The sequence below is a fragment of the Populus euphratica genome, unplaced genomic scaffold (assembly GCF_000495115.2).
Source record: "Populus euphratica unplaced genomic scaffold, PopEup_1.0 scaffold9.1, whole genome shotgun sequence".
NCBI lineage: Eukaryota > Viridiplantae > Streptophyta > Magnoliopsida > Malpighiales > Salicaceae > Populus > Populus euphratica.
In genome coordinates, this window is record NW_011499857.1 from 679,691 (window position 1) to 706,177 (window position 26,487).

At 34.6% G+C, this 26,487-nt stretch overlaps 2 protein-coding genes and 1 pseudogene across 2 annotated transcripts; all 3 read right to left on the minus strand.

Annotated features, from left to right (window-relative positions):
• Nucleotides 1-788: 788 nt before the first annotated feature.
• LOC105123571 (Acyl-CoA N-acyltransferase with RING/FYVE/PHD-type zinc finger protein) lies at nucleotides 789-10,422 on the minus strand. The gene is made up of 8 exons (XM_011023227.1): nucleotides 7,674-10,422; nucleotides 6,696-6,828; nucleotides 6,504-6,592; nucleotides 5,550-5,788; nucleotides 3,355-3,441; nucleotides 2,862-2,961; nucleotides 2,515-2,725; nucleotides 789-2,429 (listed from the first exon to the last, which is right to left on the minus strand). Exons 1-8 carry the CDS (start codon nucleotides 9,939-9,941, stop codon nucleotides 1,330-1,332), a joined length of 4,227 nt encoding a protein of 1,408 aa, XP_011021529.1. The 5' UTR covers nucleotides 9,942-10,422; the 3' UTR covers nucleotides 789-1,329.
• A 5,021-nt stretch (nucleotides 10,423-15,443) lies between these two features.
• On the minus strand, nucleotides 15,444-18,500 carry LOC105123572 (40S ribosomal protein S24-1). The gene is made up of 5 exons (XM_011023228.1): nucleotides 18,233-18,500; nucleotides 18,069-18,110; nucleotides 17,812-17,982; nucleotides 15,903-15,989; nucleotides 15,444-15,799 (listed from the first exon to the last, which is right to left on the minus strand). Exons 1-5 carry the CDS (start codon nucleotides 18,302-18,304, stop codon nucleotides 15,767-15,769), a joined length of 405 nt encoding a protein of 134 aa, XP_011021530.1. The 5' UTR covers nucleotides 18,305-18,500; the 3' UTR covers nucleotides 15,444-15,766.
• Nucleotides 18,501-23,038: 4,538 nt separating this feature from the next.
• LOC105123573 (probable serine/threonine-protein kinase WNK9) overlaps nucleotides 23,039-26,487 on the minus strand; it is an 8,329-nt pseudogene continuing 4,880 nt past the window's right edge.

A 26,487-nucleotide genomic window follows, 5' to 3' on the forward strand; every position in this document is an offset into this window, starting at 1 on the left:
ATTTTTTTGTATTTTTAGATGTTAAAAATAATTTTAAAAAAATAAAAATAATATTATTTTAATATATTTTTTAGTAAAAAATACTTTAAAAATAATTATTACTACACTATCAAACACTTTTTATGTTAACTAAATAATTTATTAATAAATAAATGTATTTAATGATTTTATGTTTATCGTACTTGTTACTATAATCCATGGAAAAATGAAGAATCCTTTTAAAATTTTAAAATTGAGTTAGAGCTTTTTTTTTATTAAAATTAAAAAATATATATTTCAAATTAAATTTTTAATATATTTTTATTATTATGTTAAAAATAAAAATAAAAAAAATATTAATTTATTATATTTTAAAAAATTAATAAATATTAATTTATTATATTTTAAAAAATTTCATTTAACACGCTCACAAGCACTCAATGTTCATTTTTTAATGAAAGCACTCCATTAGTCTAAACCGTTTTCAGGCCTTTTTGAAATATTGGAGGGCATGGTTATTTTTAAACAAAAAGAAAGAAAGAAAGAAAGAAAGCGGTACTATCCGAGTGACATGACAACATGAATGTTTTATGAACTACTCGTGCAGGGAAAGTAGAAAATTCCCTGCCAGCTTCACTGTATGGCCCTTTTTCCCAGCAAATATAACCTGACCTGCTCCCACACAAGAGCAGCACTCCATCGCAAGGCTGAAACGAAGCCTCTAAAACTCTGGTTCCTGTCAAGACCATCTAATGAATAATATGCTATTTTTACCAAACTCAATATAGAAGGGCCACTTGCAACAGACATAAAGTTTATGAATAAAGTGCAGGCATTATGGGAAGAAGAAGACAAAAAAAGTAAGTTATAATTACATGAAAAATAGAATTCAAAATCCTTTTTTCAACAGCCTACGTCATGTGACAATGTTAACATACATGAAGATGTTGCCACGTAAAAATGAAATGATACAAGACTTGTAAAGAAAGTCCGAACACTCGACAGATCTCCAAAAATCTGCCGTCTATTCTCCATTGCCTACTTTTTACAATAGTAGATTCTCCTCTTGCGTCAACCAGGTGTGGCACCAGATTAATTCCAGCAAGACATCAAAGTTGACACTCTTGGTATCCAAACTGATCTTGATGCTTTTCCAAAGTAAAAACAGGTCCTTGAAAATCATACAAAGAAGGGGCTTCAGCACTAAGTACTTCTCAGATGAATTATAGCTTCTTTGTGCCACCACAACACTGCCCTAACAATCATGAACTAGTTGGAGCATTCCAGGTTTGGTATGCATGCAAGCTCAGCACGGAAACACTAAGCAGGAATGCTGAGGACGTGACGCCATCAGATCGAGCCAGATTCAGTTTTCCCTTCACTCGAGTCAATCACAGAACTCTCCTCAGGCACATGTGAAGTAACTCCTCTGCAACGTGCTGCATCAGAAACAGCCTCTGGAACCACTTCTAATATGGTTCCCCTCTCATGGATGGTTTCACTGTTTGGATTGGAATCAATTTGGACATTATTCTCCTCATCACCATTGAATCTAGAAACAGATATACCTGAGATCTCATCAACCTTCTCGGCAAAATTTTCCGCAGTTGTCTTCTCCGCATAAGGGTCAGCTTCAAGAGATACCATATCAACACTTGCTGTAGGAGCATCATCCAAATCACCATCATTACAAGACACATTATTGTTTTCAACAGAGGAATCTGATACCAGCTTAGTATCCATTACCGCATGGACATGATTAACTTCACCCCCTTTACAAGAATGATCTTTGTCTTTAGCAAGAGAAACCATTTCTGACATGTTTTCCTCTTGCCGCTCACCAGACACATCCAAGATCATTATAGAAGCAGACTCAGGTATCATGCCCCCCGATTCAGAATCAGTACATGAAGCCCCATCAAAAGGAACTGCATTTATAAGTTCACAAGAGACATTGAACGAACCACTCATCATGGAGGCATTGCCTAAGGAAGCACCTGGAACTTGGGAATCGGAATTCATAGCTATCATTTCTCCCTTGATACAAGTAAGCGAGGTATCTTCAACAGGAGAATCTGATTTGGATTTAACCATCTCATGAACATCATGAGTTGTACTGGAGATGCATTCACTTTTCTTATCCACAGGAGATTCAGCCAACTTGTCATCTGATTCTGAATCTGTATGTACAGTCTCCATAGGTGACGCAGCACTTTTCAGTCCATGAGATGCATCTAAAGAACTATTCATTGTAGAGACATTGTTCAAGGAAACGTCAAGGCATTGGGAATCAGAACTTGCACTAGCCACTTCATTTTTCCCAATGGAAGATTCCAAACCACCATTATCACAATCGTGAGGATCATACCCAGCTGGAGAATCTGCATCAGATTTATTTCCCACTGCAGTTTTAATACATTCACTGTCTTCGAACTCCATCCGATTTGCAACTGTTGAAAGAAATTTAGATTTATAAAACAAGTCATGAACATAAAGTTACAAGAGGGAAAATTCAACAAAACATTTGACCAAAACCTATGCTGGTAATCCTCTTTCCATCGGTATTTTCTTGCCCTAGCTGCTTCTGTAACATATCTATACCAGGGAATACCAACATATTCATAGATTTCAATTCTTGCTTGAGTGATTCATCAACAGTTGTGAAACCAAAAACCTCTGTCCATGTATGCATAAGTTCAGATATTGCTGGGATAATCAGTTTCTCAACCTTCAGAGAACAGAGAGTCTGAAAGGAAAAGAAAAGGTTAATAGGATCTATGGACATACAGTACGAGAAACCAAACTAAAGGCAAGATAAATAAAAATTGCAGTTTCAGTAGTTTATACATGCAAAAACTAGCAAAATGATTCATATTCCTTACCGATTCAATAGCATAAAAAAGCCGACGGCACATCCCTTGACGCCTGTACATATGGCGAGTTCCAATGAATGGCATTTCTGCCAACCGAGTTCCATGGAACCTAACCAAGCACGGGCAGTGTTATTATCAGAATTCAACTGCATGCAATCTACACTCAAACACACAAGTACACATAAACACCCAAGTTGTATTCAGACCGAACAGGAAGTCCTCCATACCAAAACCCAACTTAGGTGCCCACATAAGCATTTGCTATAGACAGCTGAAAATGTATGGACTAATAAACTCAAAGTCATCCATAACAAGGAAATCAATGAAAAACAAATGGTAGTTTCAAGAAGAGAATGCTCCCTGCATGACACGTGGTTATCATTTTTCTAAACAAGAAAATCTGATTCCGGAAATTGAACTCACTTTTTGACAGAAATTACAAAAATCCATCCAAAAGTTAGAAATTGCACTAGGAGCAAACAAATGACGAAAAATTCCAAACCTGATGGATGCAGCAGATATTATTTCATCGCCCCTCTCCAGAATAAGTGCATAAAAGCCACCAAAATTCAGCCGGTTAAAGTTTGATCTGAAAAAAATAATGACAGACAATTAATGAATGACAGAAAAATTAAGAAAACATCTTATAAAAAGACATGCAGCATGTTTATGAAAACAAAGTATCTGGGCACATGAATTAAAAAGAAAAAGAAAAGCTTCCAGGTTAGCTAAATATGTTCCTAGGATGCTCAATGATTCATGCAATCAAATGCATATATTCATTATATTCATGGAGTTCCATTGTCATGATCCTGATGGCATAACAGAAAAGAGAACATGAACAATCAGCCAAGCTTAACAACCTCCCAAGGAAAAAGAAAAAAAGAAAAGAAAAGAAGAACAATCTAAATAGAGCTAATGGGTCACAAATTAATGCGTTTCCATTAAACTAAACATGACCACATACCAGTTGGCACCCGATTTGAGAGAATGGTTTTAAGATGGCTAGACCATGAGCAATGATTGAGATAAAGCTGTGGTTTCTAAATTGGTTTATATAACGTGTAGATGATTCACACGAGAAGCCTTCCTCTCAATTCTCTCTTCTATGAGAGCTGCATAGTGAGAGAGAGAGAGAGAGACAAGGAAGCTTATCCATTTCTTTGGCTATTCTCCAGTCTCTTCAGCTAATTAAGGAAGGGTATCGCATACCCCGGGCCAGATAACTCTAGTCTAGCACTGTGATCCCTGGACTGTTCCACTTAAGTTATAGAAGCATTTCCACCTCTAATAATGTCACATGAAGATACCACTCGGGCATGTGAATGAGTGGACGCACTGAACACACATTAATCCAGCAATGCAAAGGCAATTTAAGCTGCTAAGAAAGATTTCAAATTCCCATGCTCCCGCCCCTCCTTTTTTGCTCATTAGTAGCTGTAGGTTTCTTTCTATTTTCCATCCCCTTGTTACCCTCACAAGATATCACAGATGCCTAGGAAGTCTGTGCTCCCCTTTTAAATGATCTATTCTTAGACTAAGAACTCTTGCACAAGTTTTTTTTAACAAGATTCAGAATATGAGGTAATGTCTTGCCAGATCATAACTCCATCCTGTTGACTTGGGTTATAAAGAATTACAAACCATGTGGCATGATAATAGGACTAGCAGAGATTTAGATGCCCCGGCAAGTAGAGAGACAGAGATTACATTGAAGTTCAAGAGACCAAAAAAGTCAAGGGGTAGGCTGACAGCGGCTTGGATTGAAGACATAAGAGAATTCTGATTTATGAACATGTTCAAAATAGAGTGCAATGAAAGAAAAAAATTGATATAACTGCCACCAGCTAGTGGGATCAGTTTTGAAGGCTTGAATTATTTTTTCTGCAGAAGTTAAGACTAGGACTGATTCCAATACCACTAGTGTGTATGCATGAATCTGCCCTAGCAAATCTCAGCCTGATGCTATTCATAAGACAATACGCATTCAATTCCTTGCAAGTTCGTTTAGAAGTTGCTTTCCTCCAGGTTGGATTAAGTGAGCTTGGTTGGGCAGCCAAAAACACCAAACAATCAAGCCAAAGAAGCTCCATGAAAAATCCTTTACATCAGACATGCAAGGAGTTTGTAGCATCTGTGCCATTGCTGGTCTAAGTGTAGCAAATTACCACCTCATATAACAGTGCATCTGACTGTCCATTCTATGCAAAAAGAATATACAGCCTGAACATGCAGGGAAGTTCAGTCTCATTGACAGACATAATTCTTCCGAACAACTGGCGATGCAACTCACTACAATCTTCAAATAATAATATTTAATAGCATAGTAATTTCATTAAAAAAAATTGTCAATGATTGTACATTATAGCTAGACAATATGAGAACCAAGCATTCATTTCCAAGAATGCTGCGTGCATATTACGTGAAAACACAAACTTAACTCCATAAATCAACTTTATATTAAATCAGATGAGAACTGTGACAAAATCCAAAATACTGCATTCAACAAAAACCATACCTCAAAGACCAAGCCAATTGTCAGTAATCAAGTTTTCAGAGTTTATACTACTTTTACCCAAAAATGCCTCATGCATCCATGCTCGCAAGTGCATGTGATCATATATGCCACTATATTCCATCAAAGTAGGATATCTAACAATGTTCATTCCATGTCATTCAAGAATTGAGAACACTTACCCACAGTTGTAGAGAACATTCTGAATTAAATTGATCCCACTTCTCCGATCAACAATCGGCAAAAAGCACTCATCCATGACAGACAGAGAAACAGCCAGCTTTGAATTGCACTCCACCCTTTGAGGAAGCCCTTGGAGAGAGGTGTCTGGATCTGCATCGGTTCTATGAATTAGAGACCAAGAAAACCCTGCTTCTAGTTCATGTTTGACCCCAAGATATTTCTGCAACTGTTCAAAGAGCTGTAACAAATGGATTCATCAATATAGTGCATATTAATACAACAAAATCGTTGAAAACAAGATAGCAAGGAACAAACAAGAAGAGAAAATAATTTGTAGCCAACTAACAGAACCAGATCTGTTTTATGAAGAAAAACTAAAAAAAGGTTCCTGTAACAGATATCCCTAGATTTAATATCTTCCAAGGTCTCAAATTCTATGAAGCTACAAAAAGATTCAAAGAAGAGTAATGTTTCCATAAATCTTTTTTTAAAAGGTTTTACTTAAAATCTGAAAGTTCATTTGCACTGGGAGGCAGTATGCTATAGAATAATGAATTACCAGAACCAAATCTGGCATATCTATCAATAAGGTGCATGGTGCAAATCGCCAGAAGGCCTTTCAGAAAACAATGATGTTTCCAAAAAGACTGTCATGATGATTCAAAAATCAGTTATTATCCTTTCAAACAGACAAAGCAAAAAGGAGCGGGATTTTAAAAATAAAAACTCTATAGCTTCCTGATTTACCATTGGTACTGACCAATGCCTTGATAAAGCTGCTGAAATAGTGAAGCCAAAAATCTTAAACTCATAAAATTACCAGCTAATATTGATTTGCAAAGCTGAAAGTTCTAATAATCATTAAACTCTAAAAAGTTATGAAATTAAAATGTTAAATTCCTGGAAATTGCTGAAAAAGATTATGAACGTTAAGCAAACCCCTGAAACATTACCTCTCTGCATTTCTTCCCACAAAAGCTAGCGACTGAATTACTGGTATCAATGGAAATAGTGTTGATCTCCTGCATGCAAGATTTGTGATCTGCATAGAAGAGGAAAGTCGATGTCAACAAAAAAAGAAAAGGAAAACAAGGAAAAGCATATAAACAGATGGATGTCAATCCAAAGAAGAAAAGGAAGAATACATTTTTTCACACACAGACTACAAGTGAGAAGCTTGGAGATGGTTGTATCATCTCCCTGGGAATGTTTATCACTCGCCACCCCACAAAATTTGCAACTACAGTTTGGGCAATGCCAATCACCCGGGGGAAGCATCTGCAATGAGAAGACAAGTATGAGTGCATTGAGTGCTAAGACCAAAACCATTAGAGAAAAACAGAGCTACTAAGCACAGTATTAAACAAAAAAGCTAGTGTCACCAATAAATTCCTGTGTTGTTAGCAAGCTGGATTAAACACGCTCCCCTACTTTTCAGGTGCAAGCTGCACCCAGCACAGAAGTATAAAGCTAAATGCTGTATGAATTCTTCATTCAGAATATCTTGGTGTGCATATAATAAATCAGGTTTATATCATTCATATTATGCAGCTATTTTTTTTTTCCAGTTCCCAACCATCTAGTAAGACAGTTTACCATTGCTAGAATTGTCCCAAATGAGTCACCAAAATGGCTGGTGTGACTTCAATGAGGCTCACAGACAAGTAACATATCTCAGACTGGGCTGTGAGATAACAAATAGGTGGGATCTTCTATCTATGAAATAACAAATACATCTGTAAAGTTCCTACTGATAGAAAACATGTATCATTATTCTTTCCGCACATCCCAACTATGACTCATAGGATGTAGAGGAGCTTGGAGCCTGCACCTAATTTCAAGAGAGCCATTTATGGGGCACAACCACTGAGGATACTTGAGGATAATTAAGAGTATGAAAAGATTGAGCCTCAACCAAGAACCAAAAAACTTTTGAAGCCAGTATAATTGTATCCAACTCTAGTCATTTACCTCCCCCCCATCCCTCCCTTTCCATGCGAAACAAAACTAGGGGATGAAATAAGAGGCTTCAAGGGGATATAAAGGGGAAAACAGAAACACCAACATAATCACAAAGTCAATATAAAGAATAAGCCAGCATTGCTAAAGTAATGTACACATACCTTTATTTCTAAGCAGCTCTGATGAAATGTTGACGGACAGCCATCACAACATATCAAATCCCCACCATCTCCACAGAGGCCACATGTATCATCATTTGGATCATTACCATCAACGTCCACAGCTTGAAAACCAAGGCGTTTAACTGGCTCCTGCCTATTCCATGCTTCAATCTGGCAGTCCAAAAGGGATACACCAGATTCTAGATATATATTTTGAAATGGCTGGCGCAGTTTGCTCCCTGCATGGATCTCAAATTTTGACACAGTGAGGATTTTGCTACAGCAACCACAATGAATTCCATCTCTTGTAACCCACCCTTCCAGCATTACTTTTGTTCGTCGACGGTTCATGTAGCGCACCTTTTCACTCAACTGCACAGTTCCACAGTCAATCAACCACGAAAGGAGTGTCCTCTTTCCAGAATATGGAACAAAGCCATCACTATCAGAGTTTGTACCCTCATTAGAATTCCGTACCAACAAAGTACATCTGCCAAGTTTTCTACTTTTTCTTCCCTGGTGAGAATTGGACCCAGATGGTGGTTTCTCAATGCTGTCATGTAAATGATGTTTGGAACTCTCACCTTTTGAGTTTATACTGACAGAACCATTGCCACCTGTTCTGCTCTTCAATGACTTACCACCCCGCTTTAGAAAGGAACTTAGTTTCTCTTCACGGCTACCACTGTCTAGGCTCTCCTCATCATGCCTGGTACTTGAAGACTTTCTTGGGGCAGTTTCTCTTGCATCCTCACTGTCGCTGACATCTCTTTTCTTCATTTTCATTTCTTTCTCAATCTTCTTTTTTGTCTTCCTTGTTAGTTGGCTGAGCACCTCGTCTGCTAAAGGTGTAAATGGAGAACCATCAGCCCTGGATCTTGCCTCATCCTCATCCAATTGCTTTTGAAGTGCATCATATGCTTTGATGATGGACCAGTAAGCTGTCCCAGTAGGATTTATATAAACTGCATCCAGGTAGTCTCTGTTCCTTCTAGGCCTATAGTCTATTGTCCAGCCTGAATTCAGAAGCATCTCCCTTATCTGTTCACGCAACTTCTGTTTTTCCGTGCCGCTACCTCGCTTAACTTTCCCTTCTTTGATTTTAGATTCTGGGAGCTGGCTGCAGGGTTTTTTTTCACCTCCACTACCAATCCCCTTTGCAGATTTACGAGCCCCAGCATTCTTAGATCCCAGCTTTAAAGATGTGTCACTGTCATCAGAATCCATATCACAGTCTTTGCTTTTCTTTGTTGACAATGGTGTCTTCATAAGATAACGAGCTTCCCCTTTCTTAGGCCCCGACTTTAACAATGCCTCGCTGTCTTCTGAATTCCCATCAGTGACTTTACCACTCTTAGTTGACACTGATTTCTTCGCATTCATTGGATTCTTCTCTGTCCTAGAAACTGAACCAGCTTTGTCAGCACTTTTAGGATCATAGTGGACTGGAGGACGCATTAGAACATTCCTCTTGACAGTATCTTCTGTTCTCACACCCTTTCTGTTTTCCTCAGCTTCCAAACGATCATAACTATTCAAAGACCCACCAACCTTCTTTTTCTTGTTCACCATCACCTTTAAAACACCATTTTTTCCCTGAACCCTAATGGGTTCATCAGAATCATAATTATCCCTTAAAAATGACATAGATGACCGAGCTCCACCCCTGTCACCACCCTGACTTAACCCACCTGACCTTGCAAAATATGAACTCTTTCTTCTATCAACAGCAGCATGCCTCCTGGACCCTGACTCGTATTCCCTCGCAGTGCCACTTCTCCCTGCCATTGTCGGCCCAAAATACCTCCTTCCTTCCATTCCACCATCCTCAAACCGCTGCCTCCTCAACATTTCCACGTCATTCCCATCATACTCATCAAACTCAAACACATCCAACTTATTCCTCTTCCTTTCACTCAAATCCTCCCCATTCCTAACAATCAAACCAACCTCATTACGCCTAATATCCTCCCCCCTGCTTCCCTTCCTACCAATATCACTCTCTTCATAACTACTCAAACCATTACATGCCCTCAATGTTTCAGGACCCACCCTTCTATGCCGTGGCATTAACAACTCATCACTAGACCCTGAATCACTATACTCCACCCTAAGCCTCTTTTTCTCTTTCTTTGACTCGAAAACCTTATGTGAACCAGAAGACCCCACACCATCATTACCTTTCTTTCTCACAATCAAACAACCTGAAGAGCTCCTGTTCTTCATTATATATCCAGATGGGTCACCAGATCTCCTTCCCCCTTCCATAAACACAACAAAAACTAACACCCAAAGAACCCTAACTTTCCCGAATTCCCTCCAAAATCATCCCCGAGATATAAAATATTTTCAATAGAAACAGATTGTAAACCCTAATCTCTCCCAAATCACAAAATCAATGCAAAACCCACCAGATCTGATGCTAAAAACAACAGAAAGAAGCCAAGAAATTAGCTTTTCTAACGTATTATCAAGGAAAAGAATAGTAGTACCTTGCGGGATTCTATTAACGCTAATTTAACGGCGGTGTATCAGAAATTGATGACGTAACTTTCCGGTGAAGAAAGCGAGAGGGGGGAGATTTTAATTTGTCTTTTTTCATTACCAGGTTTTTCAGGAATAGCCTGCTCAACAATATAAGCAAAAAAGCCACGAAGTCATTAGCTTCTTCTATCTGTCACTGTTATTATGTTATTTCGTTTTGTTTTTTTTTTTTTTTTGCCCTCTCTCTTTTTTGTGTCTTCGTTTCTCTTCGTGCGTGTATAATTATTTTCCAGTTTTCCCTCCAATTCTTCACGAAGGCATGACCGCTATGATGTTGCAAGGTAGAATAGGGCCCGGTATTTTACGACGTGGCGAGATCGGAGTGGGTTGACTCAAGCTGGTGGTCTAGTTGTTAGAGACGTGAGGTAGAATTTCGAGGTTGAGCGCGTGGGGAGTGGAAGAGACGACAGGATGCTGGGTGGATTTTGGGTGGAGTGAGCCTGGTTTTTTGTTCCCTTTTATGAGTCAGGTTTAAATTAGTGGAAACTAGTTTTTTTTTTTTTCTCTATATATATAGCTTCCTGCATTTTCTTTTCTCCTCATTTTGGTGGGAGATTTACCCTGCTGCTCCTTTCATCCGTTTCCACCGACTAAAACATAAATATATATAGGAACTGCTCCTCACTGTTATTTCCGCCTTGGAAAGGTTTGACCACAACGATTGTACTTGCTTTCTATTCTGCACGGTTATATCATGAATGTACATGTAAGGGCTTGTTTGGTCATCATAATTTAAAATTAAAAAAAATTAATTTTTTATATTTTTATATTGTTTTGTTATTCTATATTAAAAGTAATTTTTTTAAAATAAAAAAATTATTTTAATTATTTTCAAGTAAAAACTATTTTAAAAAATAATTATTATCATACTTTTGAACACTATTAAAATTTAAATTTATGAAGAGATTTGAGAAAAAGATTTATCAGTTAATCAATTTTGATATCAATATTATATGGTGTTTGAAAATGTAATAACAAATACAATTTTAAATATTTTTTATTTAAAAATATATTAAAATAATATTTTATTATTATTTTTAAAAAGTTATTTTTAATATTAATATGTCAAAATGATTTATAAATATAAAAAATTTAATTTTTAATGAAACATGATTTTAAAAATGTTTCCAAATACGGTTGCTAAAGACCTATTTAAAATTGTGATTGCAGCTACGGTTAAAAGTATTTTTTATTTAAAAATATATTAAGATAATATTTTTATTATTAGTTATTAAAATAATTTAAAAAAAAATTATTAATTTAAAATAAAAAAAATTAAAATTTCTAAAAATAGGGTTTATATTACATTTCCAAGCGGCCCTAAAACTTGATTTGGCGTTGAGAATGCTTTGAACCCGAAACAAAAAAAGAAAACGCAAGGACCAGGCTGAGCTTCGGAATTTAATATTGCTCTCCTTTTAAATAAATAATTCTCTTACAAATATGCCTCTTTTCACCGTGAGTTCAAACCTGACGTTTTATTTTGAGAGTTTAGAAAAGCATTTTCCAGTGTCAGAAAAAAGAAAAAGAAAAAGGAAAGTCTGGAGTGGCCGGCAATATTTTGTGAAGGATTACTTCTCTATACCAAAAAGAGCGACAGTCATCATGAACAGTAAAGCTTTTTTCCTCTCATTCAATTTAATGTTTTTTTTTTAACTTTTGTAGTTAGCTGTAATTTGAAAAAAAATATTTTATAAATGATATTTTTATTGAAAGTAGTTTGATATTTATATATATTTGGTTAAAATTATAATTAAAATTAAAATTAAATAAAAAATAATTTAATATGTTTGGTTATGCATATTTTTAAAATTAAAGTTATAAAATAACTAAATATATATATATATATATATTAATAGTGATAGTTTTTAATTTAAATATTGCAAATTTAATTATCATCATTACATTATTAAATAAATAATATTTTTATTAAATATTTTTATTATTCTATTAACTTATCTACAATTTCATTACGTATAAAATTCATTCGATAAAGATTACAATTTTAATTGTTTTTTAGATGTACATCAAAATCAGATAAAATATCATTGAAAATAAAATTAAAATTACGATTAAATTTGACAAATGTTATATCATTATGTGATTTTCTTTCAATTTATGTAGTTTTATTCAATGATATTAAATATTAGTTTTTGAGTAAAACATAATTAAAAAATTAATTTTTTTTCAGTCAAAAGCAGACCAATGAACATTTGAGTCACTATTCATGTAAATAGCTAACCATTAATTAATTCATAATTGAGTCACTATTCATGTAAATAGCTAACCATTAATTAATTCATTTGGAGCTGGTCACGTGAATAGTGCCAAGTGAATTAACATTCTCTCTTTTAATATTTCTCAATTCCTCATTTTTTCTATCTTGAAACCATTAAACTTTACATTTGATTAATTATTTTTTGATATCTTCTTGAACTCCATGTTTTTCTTTATACTTGGCAAGAAAAATAGAGCAACTATCCATGGCCAGTAACAAGTTTGCAACCATTATAAACAAAAATACCAATAGGATCGCTCTTATCCTAGTCTTATGCAAGACTTGAATAGACACTAATCATTTCGCTCCTCTTAAATTCTTTGTTTTCTTATTTAATTATCAAATTTGATGATTACTTTGGTCTTAAGAGACCCTGTCTTTGGTGTTCCGGGCTTAGTCACTTCTTTGAGCCTACAAATTTCCAGAATTCTTATAAATATCTTGTGTGTGATGATCATGTTAAAGAGATTTCTAAATTAAGATCTTGTTCGAATCATAGAAAACTAGCTGAATCATAAAATACGTGAAAGGACTGCTCATCCTCATCTCCTTGTGAATCCTTAAACAGGCTTGCTTTCTTTCTTTCAATGGAGCAACTTCGTGACCTCCAGGATTCGGGGGTGGTATAAGTGAACATGGCAAGGAGGATTGAAGTGTTTTTAATAGGATGTTTAGTTGGACATAAGACTATTTTATAATGGTTACCGTCTAATTAAGCTTTTAGGATGATTCGGTTTTTACCCATAAAGAAAATTTGGTTTTGGATCATCAAGTTGATGATAAAGCTAGTGTTAAGGATCATACTGATAAAGAAAAGCTAAAGAAGTGAATACTGTAGCAAATGGCAACAGGTGAGCCAATGAAAAATAAAAAGCAACAATTTTCTGCTTCACTAAAACCAACGATACAAACTTAATTTTTTGTGTGATCCATTTTCAAAAATTGCATTAAAAATATTTACTTAATAGTTATAAATCATAGTTGGAAGAAAACACAGTTCCAATGACAATACCAAAATCTGTATTTCTTCTCTTTTATTTATTTTAATTTTTATTTATTTCATTCATATTTTTTTAATATTTTTTTTTAAATTTGAACAAGTTAATTGAATCTTGCTGGGTAAACATAACTTAATTTTAATTTTAAACAAAGCAAAAAGTATAATCATTTTTTAAATTTTTTTTTCATTTCTTTAATTTTTTTCTCAAATCTTTATTATTAGACAAACATGTTTTATCCAAATTGACCAAATCAATTGAATCACTTTGAAATAATTTTTACAATTTAATTTTGGATTCAGGATGTACATGAAGTTAGCAAAAAGATTTTTAAGTTAATTTCATCATTTTTTCTTAATTTTTTCTCAATTTTTTTTGTTTGGCCTATCATAATGTCTTTGACAAGGCCAAGTCAATTGAGTCATGCTAATACAAATTTTATATTATTTTTTTTTTAAAATTAATTGGGTAAAAAGTTAGATCAAATAAATTTAAAGTTGATAATTAACTCAATTTTAATAAAAATATCAAATAATTATCTATATTTTTTTATTATCTTCAAAAAAATTTATTCATGCGGCAATAAAGTAATGCAGGCCTATAACTAAATAACCGAGGAGCACTGGTCTATAACTAGTACATGCAGGGTGCTTTTACAAGACAGTTTCTCATTTGAAAATGCATATTGTTTTAAAAAATTATTTTATTTTTAATATTAACAAATTAAAATTATTATAAAATACTAAAATAATATTAATTTAATAAATTTTAAAATAAAATACATTTTTAAAAAACATTTAAAAATATAAGTAAATGCTGTAGAAAAAACCCCTCTTATGTGTTATGCTAGGTTGAACCACAATTAAATGTGGGCTGTTGGAGATTATAATAGTGATTATGATTTAAAATATTTTTTATTTTATTTTATTTTGATATTAATATTTTAAAATAATTTTAAAATATAAAAAAAATATATTTTAAAAAAATTTATGTACCCCAGGTGTTTTGTTAATTGTTCATGGTCTGATTCTTGAAATTTGTAATTTGGACAAGTGGATAGTCTCATTCCATGTCCGGTCAAAATAAAGGCTTTCCATTGCAGCTTTTTTCTGTCGAGCCTCATCAACCCTGTTAGCGTGACACAACAACTCCGTTTTGAGAACGGATTCGGCTCTTTAGCGACGCATAACAACTTCAAAAAACAAATAAAAAATCAGTTTCCTGAAAGAGCAAAGGTGACATACCAAACACAGTCCACGACAAATGTTCTAGATTCGATAATACATGCTTGATTAATCAATCTGCTAGCATATCATGTAACTAAAAATTACTGTAATAGAATCTTTTTGGTGTATTTGGCTGGCCTACAAACAGCAGGGGTGCTTGTTTACACAGTTAAACTGTATTTTGTGATTTTTTATATTTGAAATTAATTATTTTTTAAATGTTTTTAGATTATTTTAATATTTTTAAATCATTTTAATATACTAATATAAAAAATAATTTTAAAAAATAAAATAAAAATATAATTTTTTTATATTTAAGAATAAAATACCCTTTAATTATGCTAGTTTCTAGATAAAAATATAGAAACGTGCTCATGTGAACGGGTGGGAAATCAAATATTTCGTATGCTTGCAGTGTTAAGCCGCATGTCATCATCTTGAAGTCAACTTTGTTCCAATTTCTAGCTACAGCTTCCGCACGAGGGAGGCACCGGACACTCGTATTCCACCATGCAGCACACATGCGATCCAGCTGCAACGCGTTTGCGTCCATAGTATCCACGTTGGCACCTGGAACATTCAGATTAGAATTCCACACCCAAGACATGAAACCTTTTACCTTGGGGGAAATCGGCACGGCGAAATTAACTCCTCCGGCGCTAAATTTGAGTAAACTCAGGCTCAAAATCAAGAATTGCTCATAGAAAATTGGAAATATTGGGGGTGGGGGGGGGATCTTAATCCTGGATGGAGCATAAGCATTCCAAAAGATCAAAGAATCCAGCAAGAACAAATTGCATCAGTAGCTTCAGAATCACAGCAAAGCAGACACCACAGTGCAAAATTGTCACAATTACTTCAACAAATGATTCCTCAACTATTAAACCTCTACAGGCACATGTTCAATCAGCTGGCAACATAACTAAAAACAATCTCAAAACAAAATCTTAACAAAACTTCATTGGAGGATAGATAGATAAGATCCGAGGAAGGAACATTCAGGGTCCCAGATGTATTACTGTGACAGGTAGCTAACTCACTTAGATCTCACTTCTTCTTTGCAGCATCTCCAGCCTTAGTCTGCAAATAGAAGAAACACATTAGGCATCAACAGTTTGTATGTGGTGGCTAAGAAAAATCCAACAATAACGAATGTTATTGCCAAAGAAAACTGCTCCATTACCTTCTTTACACCTCGAACTTTCTTTGCCCTGTTCTTCCTTTCCTTTAGCTGCTTCCTTGATTTTTCCACCTTGGTGGCGAGTCCATTCTATCATCAAAACAAGCAATTATTCAGTATAAAAACACAAATTAAAACTGATGCACTAGAGAAATCAGAGCACCCATAACAAAACCAAGTTGAACTTTAGAAAACTACACTAGTTTGCTGTTTCCCCAATATATGTGGTGGTCGTATGACAAAACATGATTCCGGTCCCAGTGCTAACGAGTAGCATATGTCCTAAGATGCAAATGTTTATGAAGTTAGGCTAACAAAAACAAGCAGACATAGTTATTCAAACAAATACACAAAAGGTGCAAGCAAATATTGAATCTGAGTTGTCTGAACACTATCAAAATTCTTCACATGGCATGTGAGATCTCAAATGCTTTTGTGAGACAAGTCTAAAAAGGAATAAAAAAGGCATTCAGCATCTTCACACAGAAGCTTGTCAGTAGCAGCTTCTGTTGCATTGGCAAAAATACATATTCCTTTCACCTAGAATAGTTATTGGTGCTAGAAAACTGGCTATTCTTCATCATTCATCTAGAATAAATCCAGTCATAATATTTGAATTGTTTTTAGAAAATGTGACAAAAAAACAAGAAAGTTGTAAGCAAATGTTGAATCCGGGTCATGTACTTGAACCTAATTGAAATTCTTTATATGGCATTTTTCCTATGCTTTTGTGACTTGTGAGCCATGTCTAAGGGAGAATTAAAGATGCACCCAGCATCTTCATACAGCAGTTTATCAATATTAGCTAACCTACGCTCCACACTTCCCAGCTCATTAAATAAAGAAAAAAGAGAACATTTAGACTCTAGATCCATGACACAAGAGACGACTTTCAAGAAAAATCATAAGTTAGTGATCCAAATAGCAAGCAAAGGACTTCTATAGCAGATACTTCAATACTCTTTCAATTAGGTGAAAACTAGATGGATATTTAGGATGAAACTCATCCCATATTTCTCCAAACATCTTCCCGATTGAAATTGATGCTACCCTAGAATCACTAATGCACCTGAACTTCTGCATGAAAAAATGGAGACACTATTCTCCATGAATACTGTGCAAAAGGATATAGGAAAATTAATAAATATGTGCCTTAGAAAAAACAATTATAGGCTCTCAGGATTCTAGCAGATAGTTCAAAGATATTCAAAGGTGAGTTTTAAGGTGTTGGCTTGAAAATTCCCTGGGCTACTTGTCTATATATAACATGGATGTAAATAAGAATTGATTTCCCCAAAGTACTTATAAGACTGAGAAGGGATTGTTGATCTAAATCACAATTGTTTCGGGGTAAATTGAGTAACTTGGATCATGACAAAAGGCTCTGGTATGTTCATAGTTTAAAAGCATAGTAAAGGGTCCAGGCCATGTCTATTCTACAATAGATTTTGTTTTTTGTTTGCGAAACGAGTAGGCTTCTAGTAGACATGATTGTGTTGCTAATCTGAATTAACAGGTTATGTTTGTTTGCTCTGAGAAACAAATCTCAAGCTAGTACAAAACAATCAGTACACATAATCAGAAACCAAGCAAAAGATCAAATAATGCAGATTTGCCTTTAATCTAACAATGCAGGAAAATCCGACACCTCTTATTCTTGTTCACTCTTTCCTTGAATAAAGGATCGGCCTAACAAACATACTGCGTGTTACGCAAAATCATTGCAGCTGGGTAACAACAACTAGACACTAGCAGAGTAAGTATATTAGAAATCATCTACCAAACAAAACAACTAGACAATCAACAAACACACTAAAACACGAAAGTTAGGCCATGACTGCACAAGTCTCATGTGTGAAGGCAGCAATCACTCTAAAACAAGAACAATGGAACAAAGCAGATTGGCAGTTACCCTGATTAGCCTGTACTTTGGTTCATATTTCTTGGCGCTCTCCACAGAGTCATAAATCAGCCCAAACCCAGTTGATTTCCCACCTCCAAAATGAGTACGGAACTTGAACACAAAAATCGAATTCGGATCTTTCACTTCATATAAGCTTGCCAGTTTCTCCTTCAATTCAGTCTTCATAGAATACCAATTTCAGATACAAAAATCATTAGAAAAAAACAGATAAGAAAACATGAAAAAAAGAAACTAAATATATATACCTTAGAAACATTAGCTCTTCCAGGATGCAAAACATCAATGATCTGTTCCAAAAACAATGATTAGATTATAATCAATTTCCTTAGCCTGCATTAAATTAGAAACCAAACATACCGGGATGAAAAAGAAACACAGAAAGAAAGAAAACTGAAGAGACAGAACTCACAAACTGCTTCCTTGAAAGAAGCCTGTTTGTCATAAACTTTCTTGTTCTAATAGTCACAGCCTTGTCTGACATGGTTGCCTGTAACTACCAGGTTTCTCCTCTCCTTGACGCCGCTAAGCTATGATTTGAGCGAAGCTGCGTTCGGGCACAGAATGGAAATTATTATTATAATTCTTATTAGGGTTTTATGCAGTGGCAGGGAAACAGTATGGGCTCTGTTTGGCTCTCGAGGGTTGTATGCGCGAGTGTCTGATTAGAACTATCCGGCTCCGGGTCGTGAAAAATGAATAAGATATGAAAAAATTAAAAAATTGTTATAATAAAAATCCAAAAAGCTGCTTGATTTTTTTTTAGAAAAACGATATTGTTTCAAGCTAAAAGGACCAATATGATGCTGTTTTATCCATGTAAACCCATTTTGATTTAACTTCTTTATAATATAATAATTATATTCTAAATATTGTATTATTAATTATTCCTTTGTTGTACCTCGTCGATCTTATTCTTAATCAAAACCTATAAAAATCAGGTTTTCACTGCAGGTCAAAACACAAAATACTATGAATTATAACAGTGTAATGATATTTGGTTTATTTTTCTCTACAAAAATCAATGAACTTGTTGGTGGGATTAGCAAGATCATTTCCAAATTATTTATTAATCATTACCAAATTAATTGAAATAAATCAATCTTTTAGCATTTTTTTCAACGCAATAACATTAATTAACTACCTTAAAAGCAAAATAAAGTACTAGCATCCATGAGCCTGTTCTTCTTTTTCTCTATTATGGGACTCTTGTAGGAAGACGATATATGAGAAATGTTGTTGTAAAAAAGGCACCAGTCTAATATTTATTTGGTAGATGTGCTGTTATTGAGGAAGTTAAACTGGTTTCTTTTTATATATATATTATATATATATATATCAATGGGTTTTTTCAGAAATACCATTTTGTTGTGAAGTACAGCGGCAAGTTAAAGTTAATCCATGATATATCTCATGCATTGCCAGAAAAGATTTGAAATTGTTGGAAAGATATTCTCCTTGCAACTGTTGAATTTTAGAAATGAACAAATTTTCAACTAGAGATTTGTGTTCTGGGAAAATAACAAGTACATCAAAAAAGATGGCATAGGATACATCCACGAGAATCTAATAAAATCATCGATAAAAAGAACACAACAGCGACAGCTACCAGCAGAATTTATTGGAGACACCCATGCATCAGTGTGAACTAGCTGCAAGAGCTTTGTAGATTGTCTACTGAATCAGCAAAAGGAAGTTCTGTAGCTTTACCTAATTGACAAGAGCTGCGGAAAGAAACATAACTGTCTGGAAGGATAAAAAATAGATAAATAATTACGTAAACGATCGAAGATGGGCTTGGCAGGATGCACCAGGCAATTATGCCAGTGTCCCAATGAAGTTTTCATTCATAGCATGGCAGTGAGTCAACACGGTTTATTAGAGAAGCTCTTCTGACCGGTAAATGGATAAAGTTCGTTTTCAATCGGTCCTTGAAGCAGGATGCGACCCATCTTGTTTTCCTTTACACAAAAAAAAATATCAGTTGGTACAAAATAACAATCATTATCCAGAATAGCTGGTTCGTAGATAGAAATTTTTTTGCAGAAGTATTAGGATAATATAGGGCATTAGTGGGTTTGAAAGAAGTATGGTCAAAAAAATTGCAGAAGTACTAGGATAATATAGGACATTAGTGGGTTTGAAAGAAGTATGGTCAAAGCTTAGAGTTGAATTTCAAGCTTGTTTGACAACTAAATCTGAGCCATTGCCAACTTGGAGAGTATCATTAACCTTGTAGGACTGTTGTTTGGTTAAATTTCCCGCAATGGTAGTGATATGAGCATTTGCTCCACTGTCCGTATACCAGACATGTTGATCATGAGAATTGTTGACTTCAGCAGCCATTGTAGCAATACCAGCAGGTGGAAACCGTCCCCGAAAAAAAAGTCAAAACGGTGATAATAGTCAAGAGCATCATGTCCTTTCTTATCACAAATCTGGCAGATTGATCATCTGTCATTAGCAGGTTGATTAGGAGGAGGAGTAGAATTGTTTTTCTTTTGATCGTTAGATGACTGATGCAATTGAGACTTCAGAGGTGTTTGCAGCTTTAGCTTCCTCGTAAACATTGGGGCTTTCCCTTTTTGATTTGTTGAAAATGCAGAGTGCTGATCAATGACAAGGTTGGTTTGTGCGTCAATAAGAGTCTCAAAACTCAAGAGTTCAGCCTGGAAATCACCGAAAGATTGACTTGCAAAACTTAAGAGTCATGACTTGCAAAATTAAAAACTCAATAGTTCAGACTGATCAGTTGAAACAGCCTTGATATATCGTTAGTCTTGGACTGCTCACCTGTTAATTTCAGTAGAAATCTGTTGCCAAGCACTTGTATAAAAACTCTAAAAGGATTATGATCAGAAAACTAGTGCACCCAGGGAAAGTTCCCTTTTTACATTTACTGGTTTGATGATTTTCAATCTGTTTTCTTTCTTGCTTTATATCTGGTGTTCCACGTCGCGACTTGATCAGGTATTTAATTTGGATAAGGGAGTGCAAGTGTTTTATGTTGGTATGCGATCAAGTCTCATATTGATTAGAAATGAGAATGATTAAGGATATATAAGAATTGATTAGAAATAGGAATGATTAAGGATATATAAGAATGAACAAATATCTTGATTGATATAATATTTTTTGGTATAATCCAAGAGCATGAAAATAGATAGTGTCCATAATCTTTATAGTTTAGTCTGTAGCTTCAAATGGATAAAAAATATGAATAAACCAGGCAATTGATGATACTGCAATCATTTTGCTATGCCATAGAAACTAAATTCAAAAATAACTTATTAGTATTTTTGTAAAATAAAATTTATCTTAAGAGTCATGACTTGCAAAATTAAAAACTCAATAGTTCAGACTGATCAGTTGAAACAGCCTTGATATATCGTTAGTCTTGGACTGCTCACCTATTAATTTCAGTAGAAATCTGTTGCCAGGCACTTGTATAAAAACTCTAAAAGGATTATGATCAGAAAACTAGTGCACCCAGGGAAAGTTCCCTTTTTACATTTACTGGTTTGATGATTTTCAATCTGTTTTCTTTCTTGCTTTATATCTGGTGTTCCACGTCGCGACTTGATCAGGTATTTAATTTGGATAAGGGAGTGCAAGTGTTTTATGTTGGTATGCGATCAAGTCTCATATTGATTAGAAATGAGAATGATTAAGGATATATAAGAATTGATTAGAAATAGGAATGATTAAGGATATATAAGAATGAACAAATATCTTGATTGATATAATATTTTTTGGTATAATCCAAGAGCATGAAAATAGATAGTGTCCATAATCTTTATAGTTTAGTCTGTAGCTTCAAATGGATAAAAAATATGAATAAACCAGGCAATTGATGATACTGCAATCATTTTGCTATGCCATAGAAACTAAATTCAAAAATAACTTATTAGTATTTTTGTAAAATAAAATTTATTAAAAAGATAAAAATTAAATCTAATAAATAAAAAAATTAAGCAAAGATGAAATTTAAAAGGAAAAAAATTCAATATCATAAATTATTTTAAATAAAAATAAAAAAATAAAAATCAAATTTAATAGATAAAAAATTTCAATAAAAAAATAACAAGAAAAAAAAAAACAAATTGCAATTATAAAAATAAAAAGCAAAGTTAATATAAAAATTAAATTTTAAGAGATGAAATTGAAAAATAAATATTTAAAACAAAATATATATAGCAATCAAAAGTATTTGAGTAATTTTAATTTTTTTAATATTTTAAAAGAATAATATTTATTAAATATTGTTATTTAAAAGGACAACAAATCTTTTTAAATCTACACCACTTCACCATGTTTTTTTTAATTTACCCCTTTATCAAAAGTTAGCTTGGAAAGACGCTTTTAGAAAAAGATCAGCAGTGAAGAGTAATAATGGAATCTGTGTACGTGTTGGATTACTTTTCTATTGCTTAACCTTTTCCGTGCTTCATTTGCAGCCATGATGATAAGTTTCCAAAAGCGATAGCTGAAAGTTATACTTCATAATCAAACATTGATGAACAATAATGGAGCAGGAAAAAGCATGCAGAGACGCAAGAACCTCTCTCTTTCTCCATCCACCGCTCATTCAACCCATCCCCTTATCCCCCAGTAATAATCCCGCCATAATTTAAACTATAGTCAGTCAAAGTGGGCTCTATTAGACGTGAAAAACTGGCTTTGCTTGTAATTAAAATCGCCAGTCAAAGTGCCATGCTCCAATTCCTTCCCTTTGAATGGGATTTTCTTATGAAATCTTTTTTTCTTTTTAATGGATTCCAACGTCATTAGCTGCTTCATTGAAGTGAAAAAATGACTAGGGGAGAAGTGCAGAAATCTACCATATACTCGAGCCCATTTGCACTTACGGTGACTCTGATTTCCTCCGTTAGCTTTTTGTCCCTTTTCCATCAGTAAAGTTGCCTATACAAGTCCTCAGACTGTTTAATTTGCTGTAATTGAGTACCAATCCTTTAATGTCTGAAAATTGGTCAACTGAAAATTGGTCTAATTATGTTATTTTAGCCTAGAAAATAGAATTGGCTGATGGCAAATAGCCTGGCAGTGCAGGTACAAGTTAGCATAAATGCTTATCCAAAGCACTCTGCTGATAATATCAACAAGACAACTAATCCTAACTATGACAGGAAATCGCAGTAATTGCAAATCCAGATCATCCAAGAGGGATAACATGGGAAATCACAATTTTTCTACCAGATGAGTGGTAAAACTTTGGAAAACTTTTTTACTACTTTACTTGCATATGTTAGCTGGTAATGTACAATAAAGTGTTTTCCCAAGGGAAGTGATCCCGCATCTACATCTCTGCTTGCACAGCTAATAATCATCGCCTCTTGTGAGCTATAGGAGACCAAAATGAAGTGGACTGTTGATAATGACTAATGAAGAAGTGGGGGAGGGAGGGACGTGGACGTAGTGCATCTTTGGTGATCTAGGTAGAAAATTATGCTGCATTTAGACATCTACAGCATCAACTGGAAGGGAAGTTGCCCTGTGAAGTGAGTGTGGAAGCAAAGCTCCCGTATAGAAACTCTTAGCCGTGACCATTGGCTCGGGACTGCAAGCCATACTGATTGCCTCACAATTTTGGACCTTTCTTTTTCCTGAATCAACCCACCTTTTATCAGCATCTGTAGGAAAACATGAAGCAATATTCGTAGCAGAGGAAAGAAACTTCAGGGCAGCTTCATTGTTGCCTCTCTTTGCTTTACGCAAAATCAAAGGCGGAGAAGGCACATCTTCCTGGTGCTCCATGTTATCTGTATTAGGACTCCGGCTTGAAGATTTCGATTTGACTCCCAACTGTTGGTCTTTGAGCTCCCTTAACTGCATCTGATACTTGGCTTTAAGCCATCTTAATTCTTGCCTAATTTCGTTCTCATAATCATCCCAGTGAGCACTATAAACTGCTGAAGGGTTCTCGCAGGTAGATTTTCTTGCATTGGATTCACAAAGACTGTCCATGTTTATCATTCTTTCTTCCTCCTCAAAGATTGATTGGTTTGTTATGCTCAGATCCTGATCACAATGAATCTCTTTTGATCCTCGTGTACTTGGTGCATCTCGCTGAGCAGTGATGTCAGTATAAGTGATGTTTGTTGATTGGCTTGGTGAAACAGGTGCGCAATCTGTGCTCGCACAGTGCTCAGGCCCTTCGACTTGATATGTAATTTCCTCAAACCGGCCATGGACAGCAGCACATTCATGTATAGAACATTGAAGGACTTGCAGGTTCCTGGCACCTGGACTATCTGTTGAAAAATAATCCAGTAGGTGACCATGTGAAGCACAATTCTGACAGAAACTTGCATATGTGCTCTGTGGACCTTCCTGTATGCCCCGTCCCCTCTTCCATTCCGGTACCAAGGTTGAGATTTCATCATCAATCATTTTCGCTACCTTCAAAACATCTTGCTCTGTAATATCAAGCTCATCAATCATTTCAGTTGCGACACTTATTGCAGTGTCAGTCTCAATGTCAAATGAGAAGTAGATGTTTCGTATGCGGCCTGCATGGAGAAGTAACAGTATCGATATGCAAAAATCGATGTCTAACCACAATAATGGACTAGAAATTTGGAACTACTCTTACCTTCCTTGTCTGCAATCCTGAGCCTTAAGAAGATGCTCTCATCCTCTATCCGCCTCCCTTTAATTGCAATGGCAACATTTCCCAAATTCTCATCCTCTTGACAGGTGAAGAGATCAATTGGGCTTGTCTCAAGCTTGAGTTGATGGTATTCTATTTCATTCTCAAGATCGTAACCCATATAATTGGTGTAACCATCGGTCAAAGAGATGTTTCTGCGATGAATTCCATGGAGAGGTTGTCTCACAAGAGGACCTACTCCATTCAAATCTCCTTGGTAATAATCTATTGGTTTCAGATCACATCCAGAATCATCAATTTGAAGAAAAGGGTCATTCAAAAGCTCTCTGGCTGAGAGCCTAGTGGACACAGTAGCTAGGCATTTCTCAACAAATTTTTGCATCTCGGGATCTTTTACTTTGTACAAAGCATCTGGTTTTTTCCCCTGCATGAAAACATGAAATTGTAAAATGAAGTCATCAAGATAAATTGGATTCGTAGAAAAATTGAGAGTTTGTGGTTCCTACAGATATAACTTTCTTGTAAATCTGAGCCGCGTGGTTGCATTCACTATATGGATACTCAAAGGTGACCATCTCCAAGACGCACATCCCAAAAGAATAAATATCAACTAATTCATTATACTCCTCCTCATACACCTCTGGGGCCATGAACTCTGGTGTTCCTGAGTATTAAAATAAGGAACAGGAGAACTCAAAAACTCAAAAATGCACTCACATTGAAAAGGCTGAATTTTTTTAGTTTAATTTAAGTGCACTCACATTGGAAAGGCTGAATTTTTTTAGTTTAATTTAAGCATTCTGGATCAGAAAAATCAACTACAAGCATTTCTAAGTGAAAAGAGGTTACGTGTGCATGGTGAAAGTGTGAAATGGCATAAACCAAGTGCAAATATTCAGTTTGAGAAATGATCTTGGATAAGATTAGAGCTTAGAAGGGATCTGAGGAAGCTAGAGTTGAACTTGCCAACACAACGAGCAGCATGGGATTTTTTAAGGATAGCAGCAAGGCCAAGATCACCAATTTTGATCTCTCCTTGGTTACCATTAACAAAAATGTTGTCACACTTGAGATCCCTGTGGATTACAGGGGGGTCATGGCTGTGAAGATAGAGAAGCCCCTCCAATATCTGCCTACACCAATGCTTGACTGCTCTAATATTTACTCTCCTGTGTTTTAGCCTATCAGACTGATCAGTTGAAACAGCCTTGATATATCGTTAGTCTTGGACTGCTCACCTATTAATTTCAGTAGAAATCTGTTGCCAGGCACTTGTATAAAAACTCTAAAAGGATTATGATCAGAAAACTAGTGCACCCAGGGAAAGTTCCCTTTTTACATTTACTGGTTTGATGATTTTCAATCTGTTTTCTTTCTTGCTTTATATCTGGTGTTCCACGTCGCGACTTGATCAGGTATTTAATTTGGATAAGGGAGTGCAAGTGTTTTATGTTGGTATGCGATCAAGTCTCATATTGATTAGAAATGAGAATGATTAAGGATATATAAGAATTGATTAGAAATAGGAATGATTAAGGATATATAAGAATGAACAAATATCTTGATTGATATAATATTTTTTGGTATAATCCAAGAGCATGAAAATAGATAGTGTCCATAATCTTTATAGTTTAGTCTGTAGCTTCAAATGGATAAAAAATATGAATAAACCAGGCAATTGATGATACTGCAATCATTTTGCTATGCCATAGAAACTAAATTCAAAAATAACTTATTAGTATTTTTGTAAAATAAAATTTATTAAAAAGATAAAAATTAAATCTAATAAATAAAAAAATTAAGCAAAGATGAAATTTAAAAGGAAAAAAATTCAATATCATAAATTATTTTAAATAAAAATAAAAAAATAAAAATCAAATTTAATAGATAAAAAATTTCAATAAAAAAATAACAAGAAAAAAAAAAACAAATTGCAATTATAAAAATAAAAAGCAAAGTTAATATAAAAATTAAATTTTAAGAGATGAAATTGAAAAATAAATATTTAAAACAAAATATATATAGCAATCAAAAGT

Bases quoted from the DNA above. Each gene is read 5' to 3' on its own strand.
- LOC105123571 (XM_011023227.1), bottom strand. From the start codon at position 9,941: ATGGAAGGGGGAAGGAGATCTGGTGACCCATCTGGATATATAATGAAG. The intron at 5,789-6,503 runs GTAATGTTTCAG...CATTTGTTACAG, and splicing joins GTGGGAAGAAATGCAGAGAG to CTCTTTGAACAGTTGCAGAA. The intron at 2,430-2,514 runs GTTTTGGTCAAA...TTCTTTCAACAG, and splicing joins AAAGAGGATTACCAGCATAG to TTGCAAATCGGATGGAGTTC.
- LOC105123572 (XM_011023228.1), bottom strand. From the start codon at position 18,304: ATGTCAGACAAGGCTGTGACTATTAGAACAAGAAAGTTTATGACAAAC. The intron at 17,983-18,068 runs GTATATATATTT...TATTCTATGAAG, and splicing joins GAAGAGCTAATGTTTCTAAG to ACTGAATTGAAGGAGAAACT. The intron at 15,800-15,902 runs GTAATGGAGCAG...TTCTATTTGCAG, and splicing joins AAGTTCGAGGTGTAAAGAAG to ACTAAGGCTGGAGATGCTGC.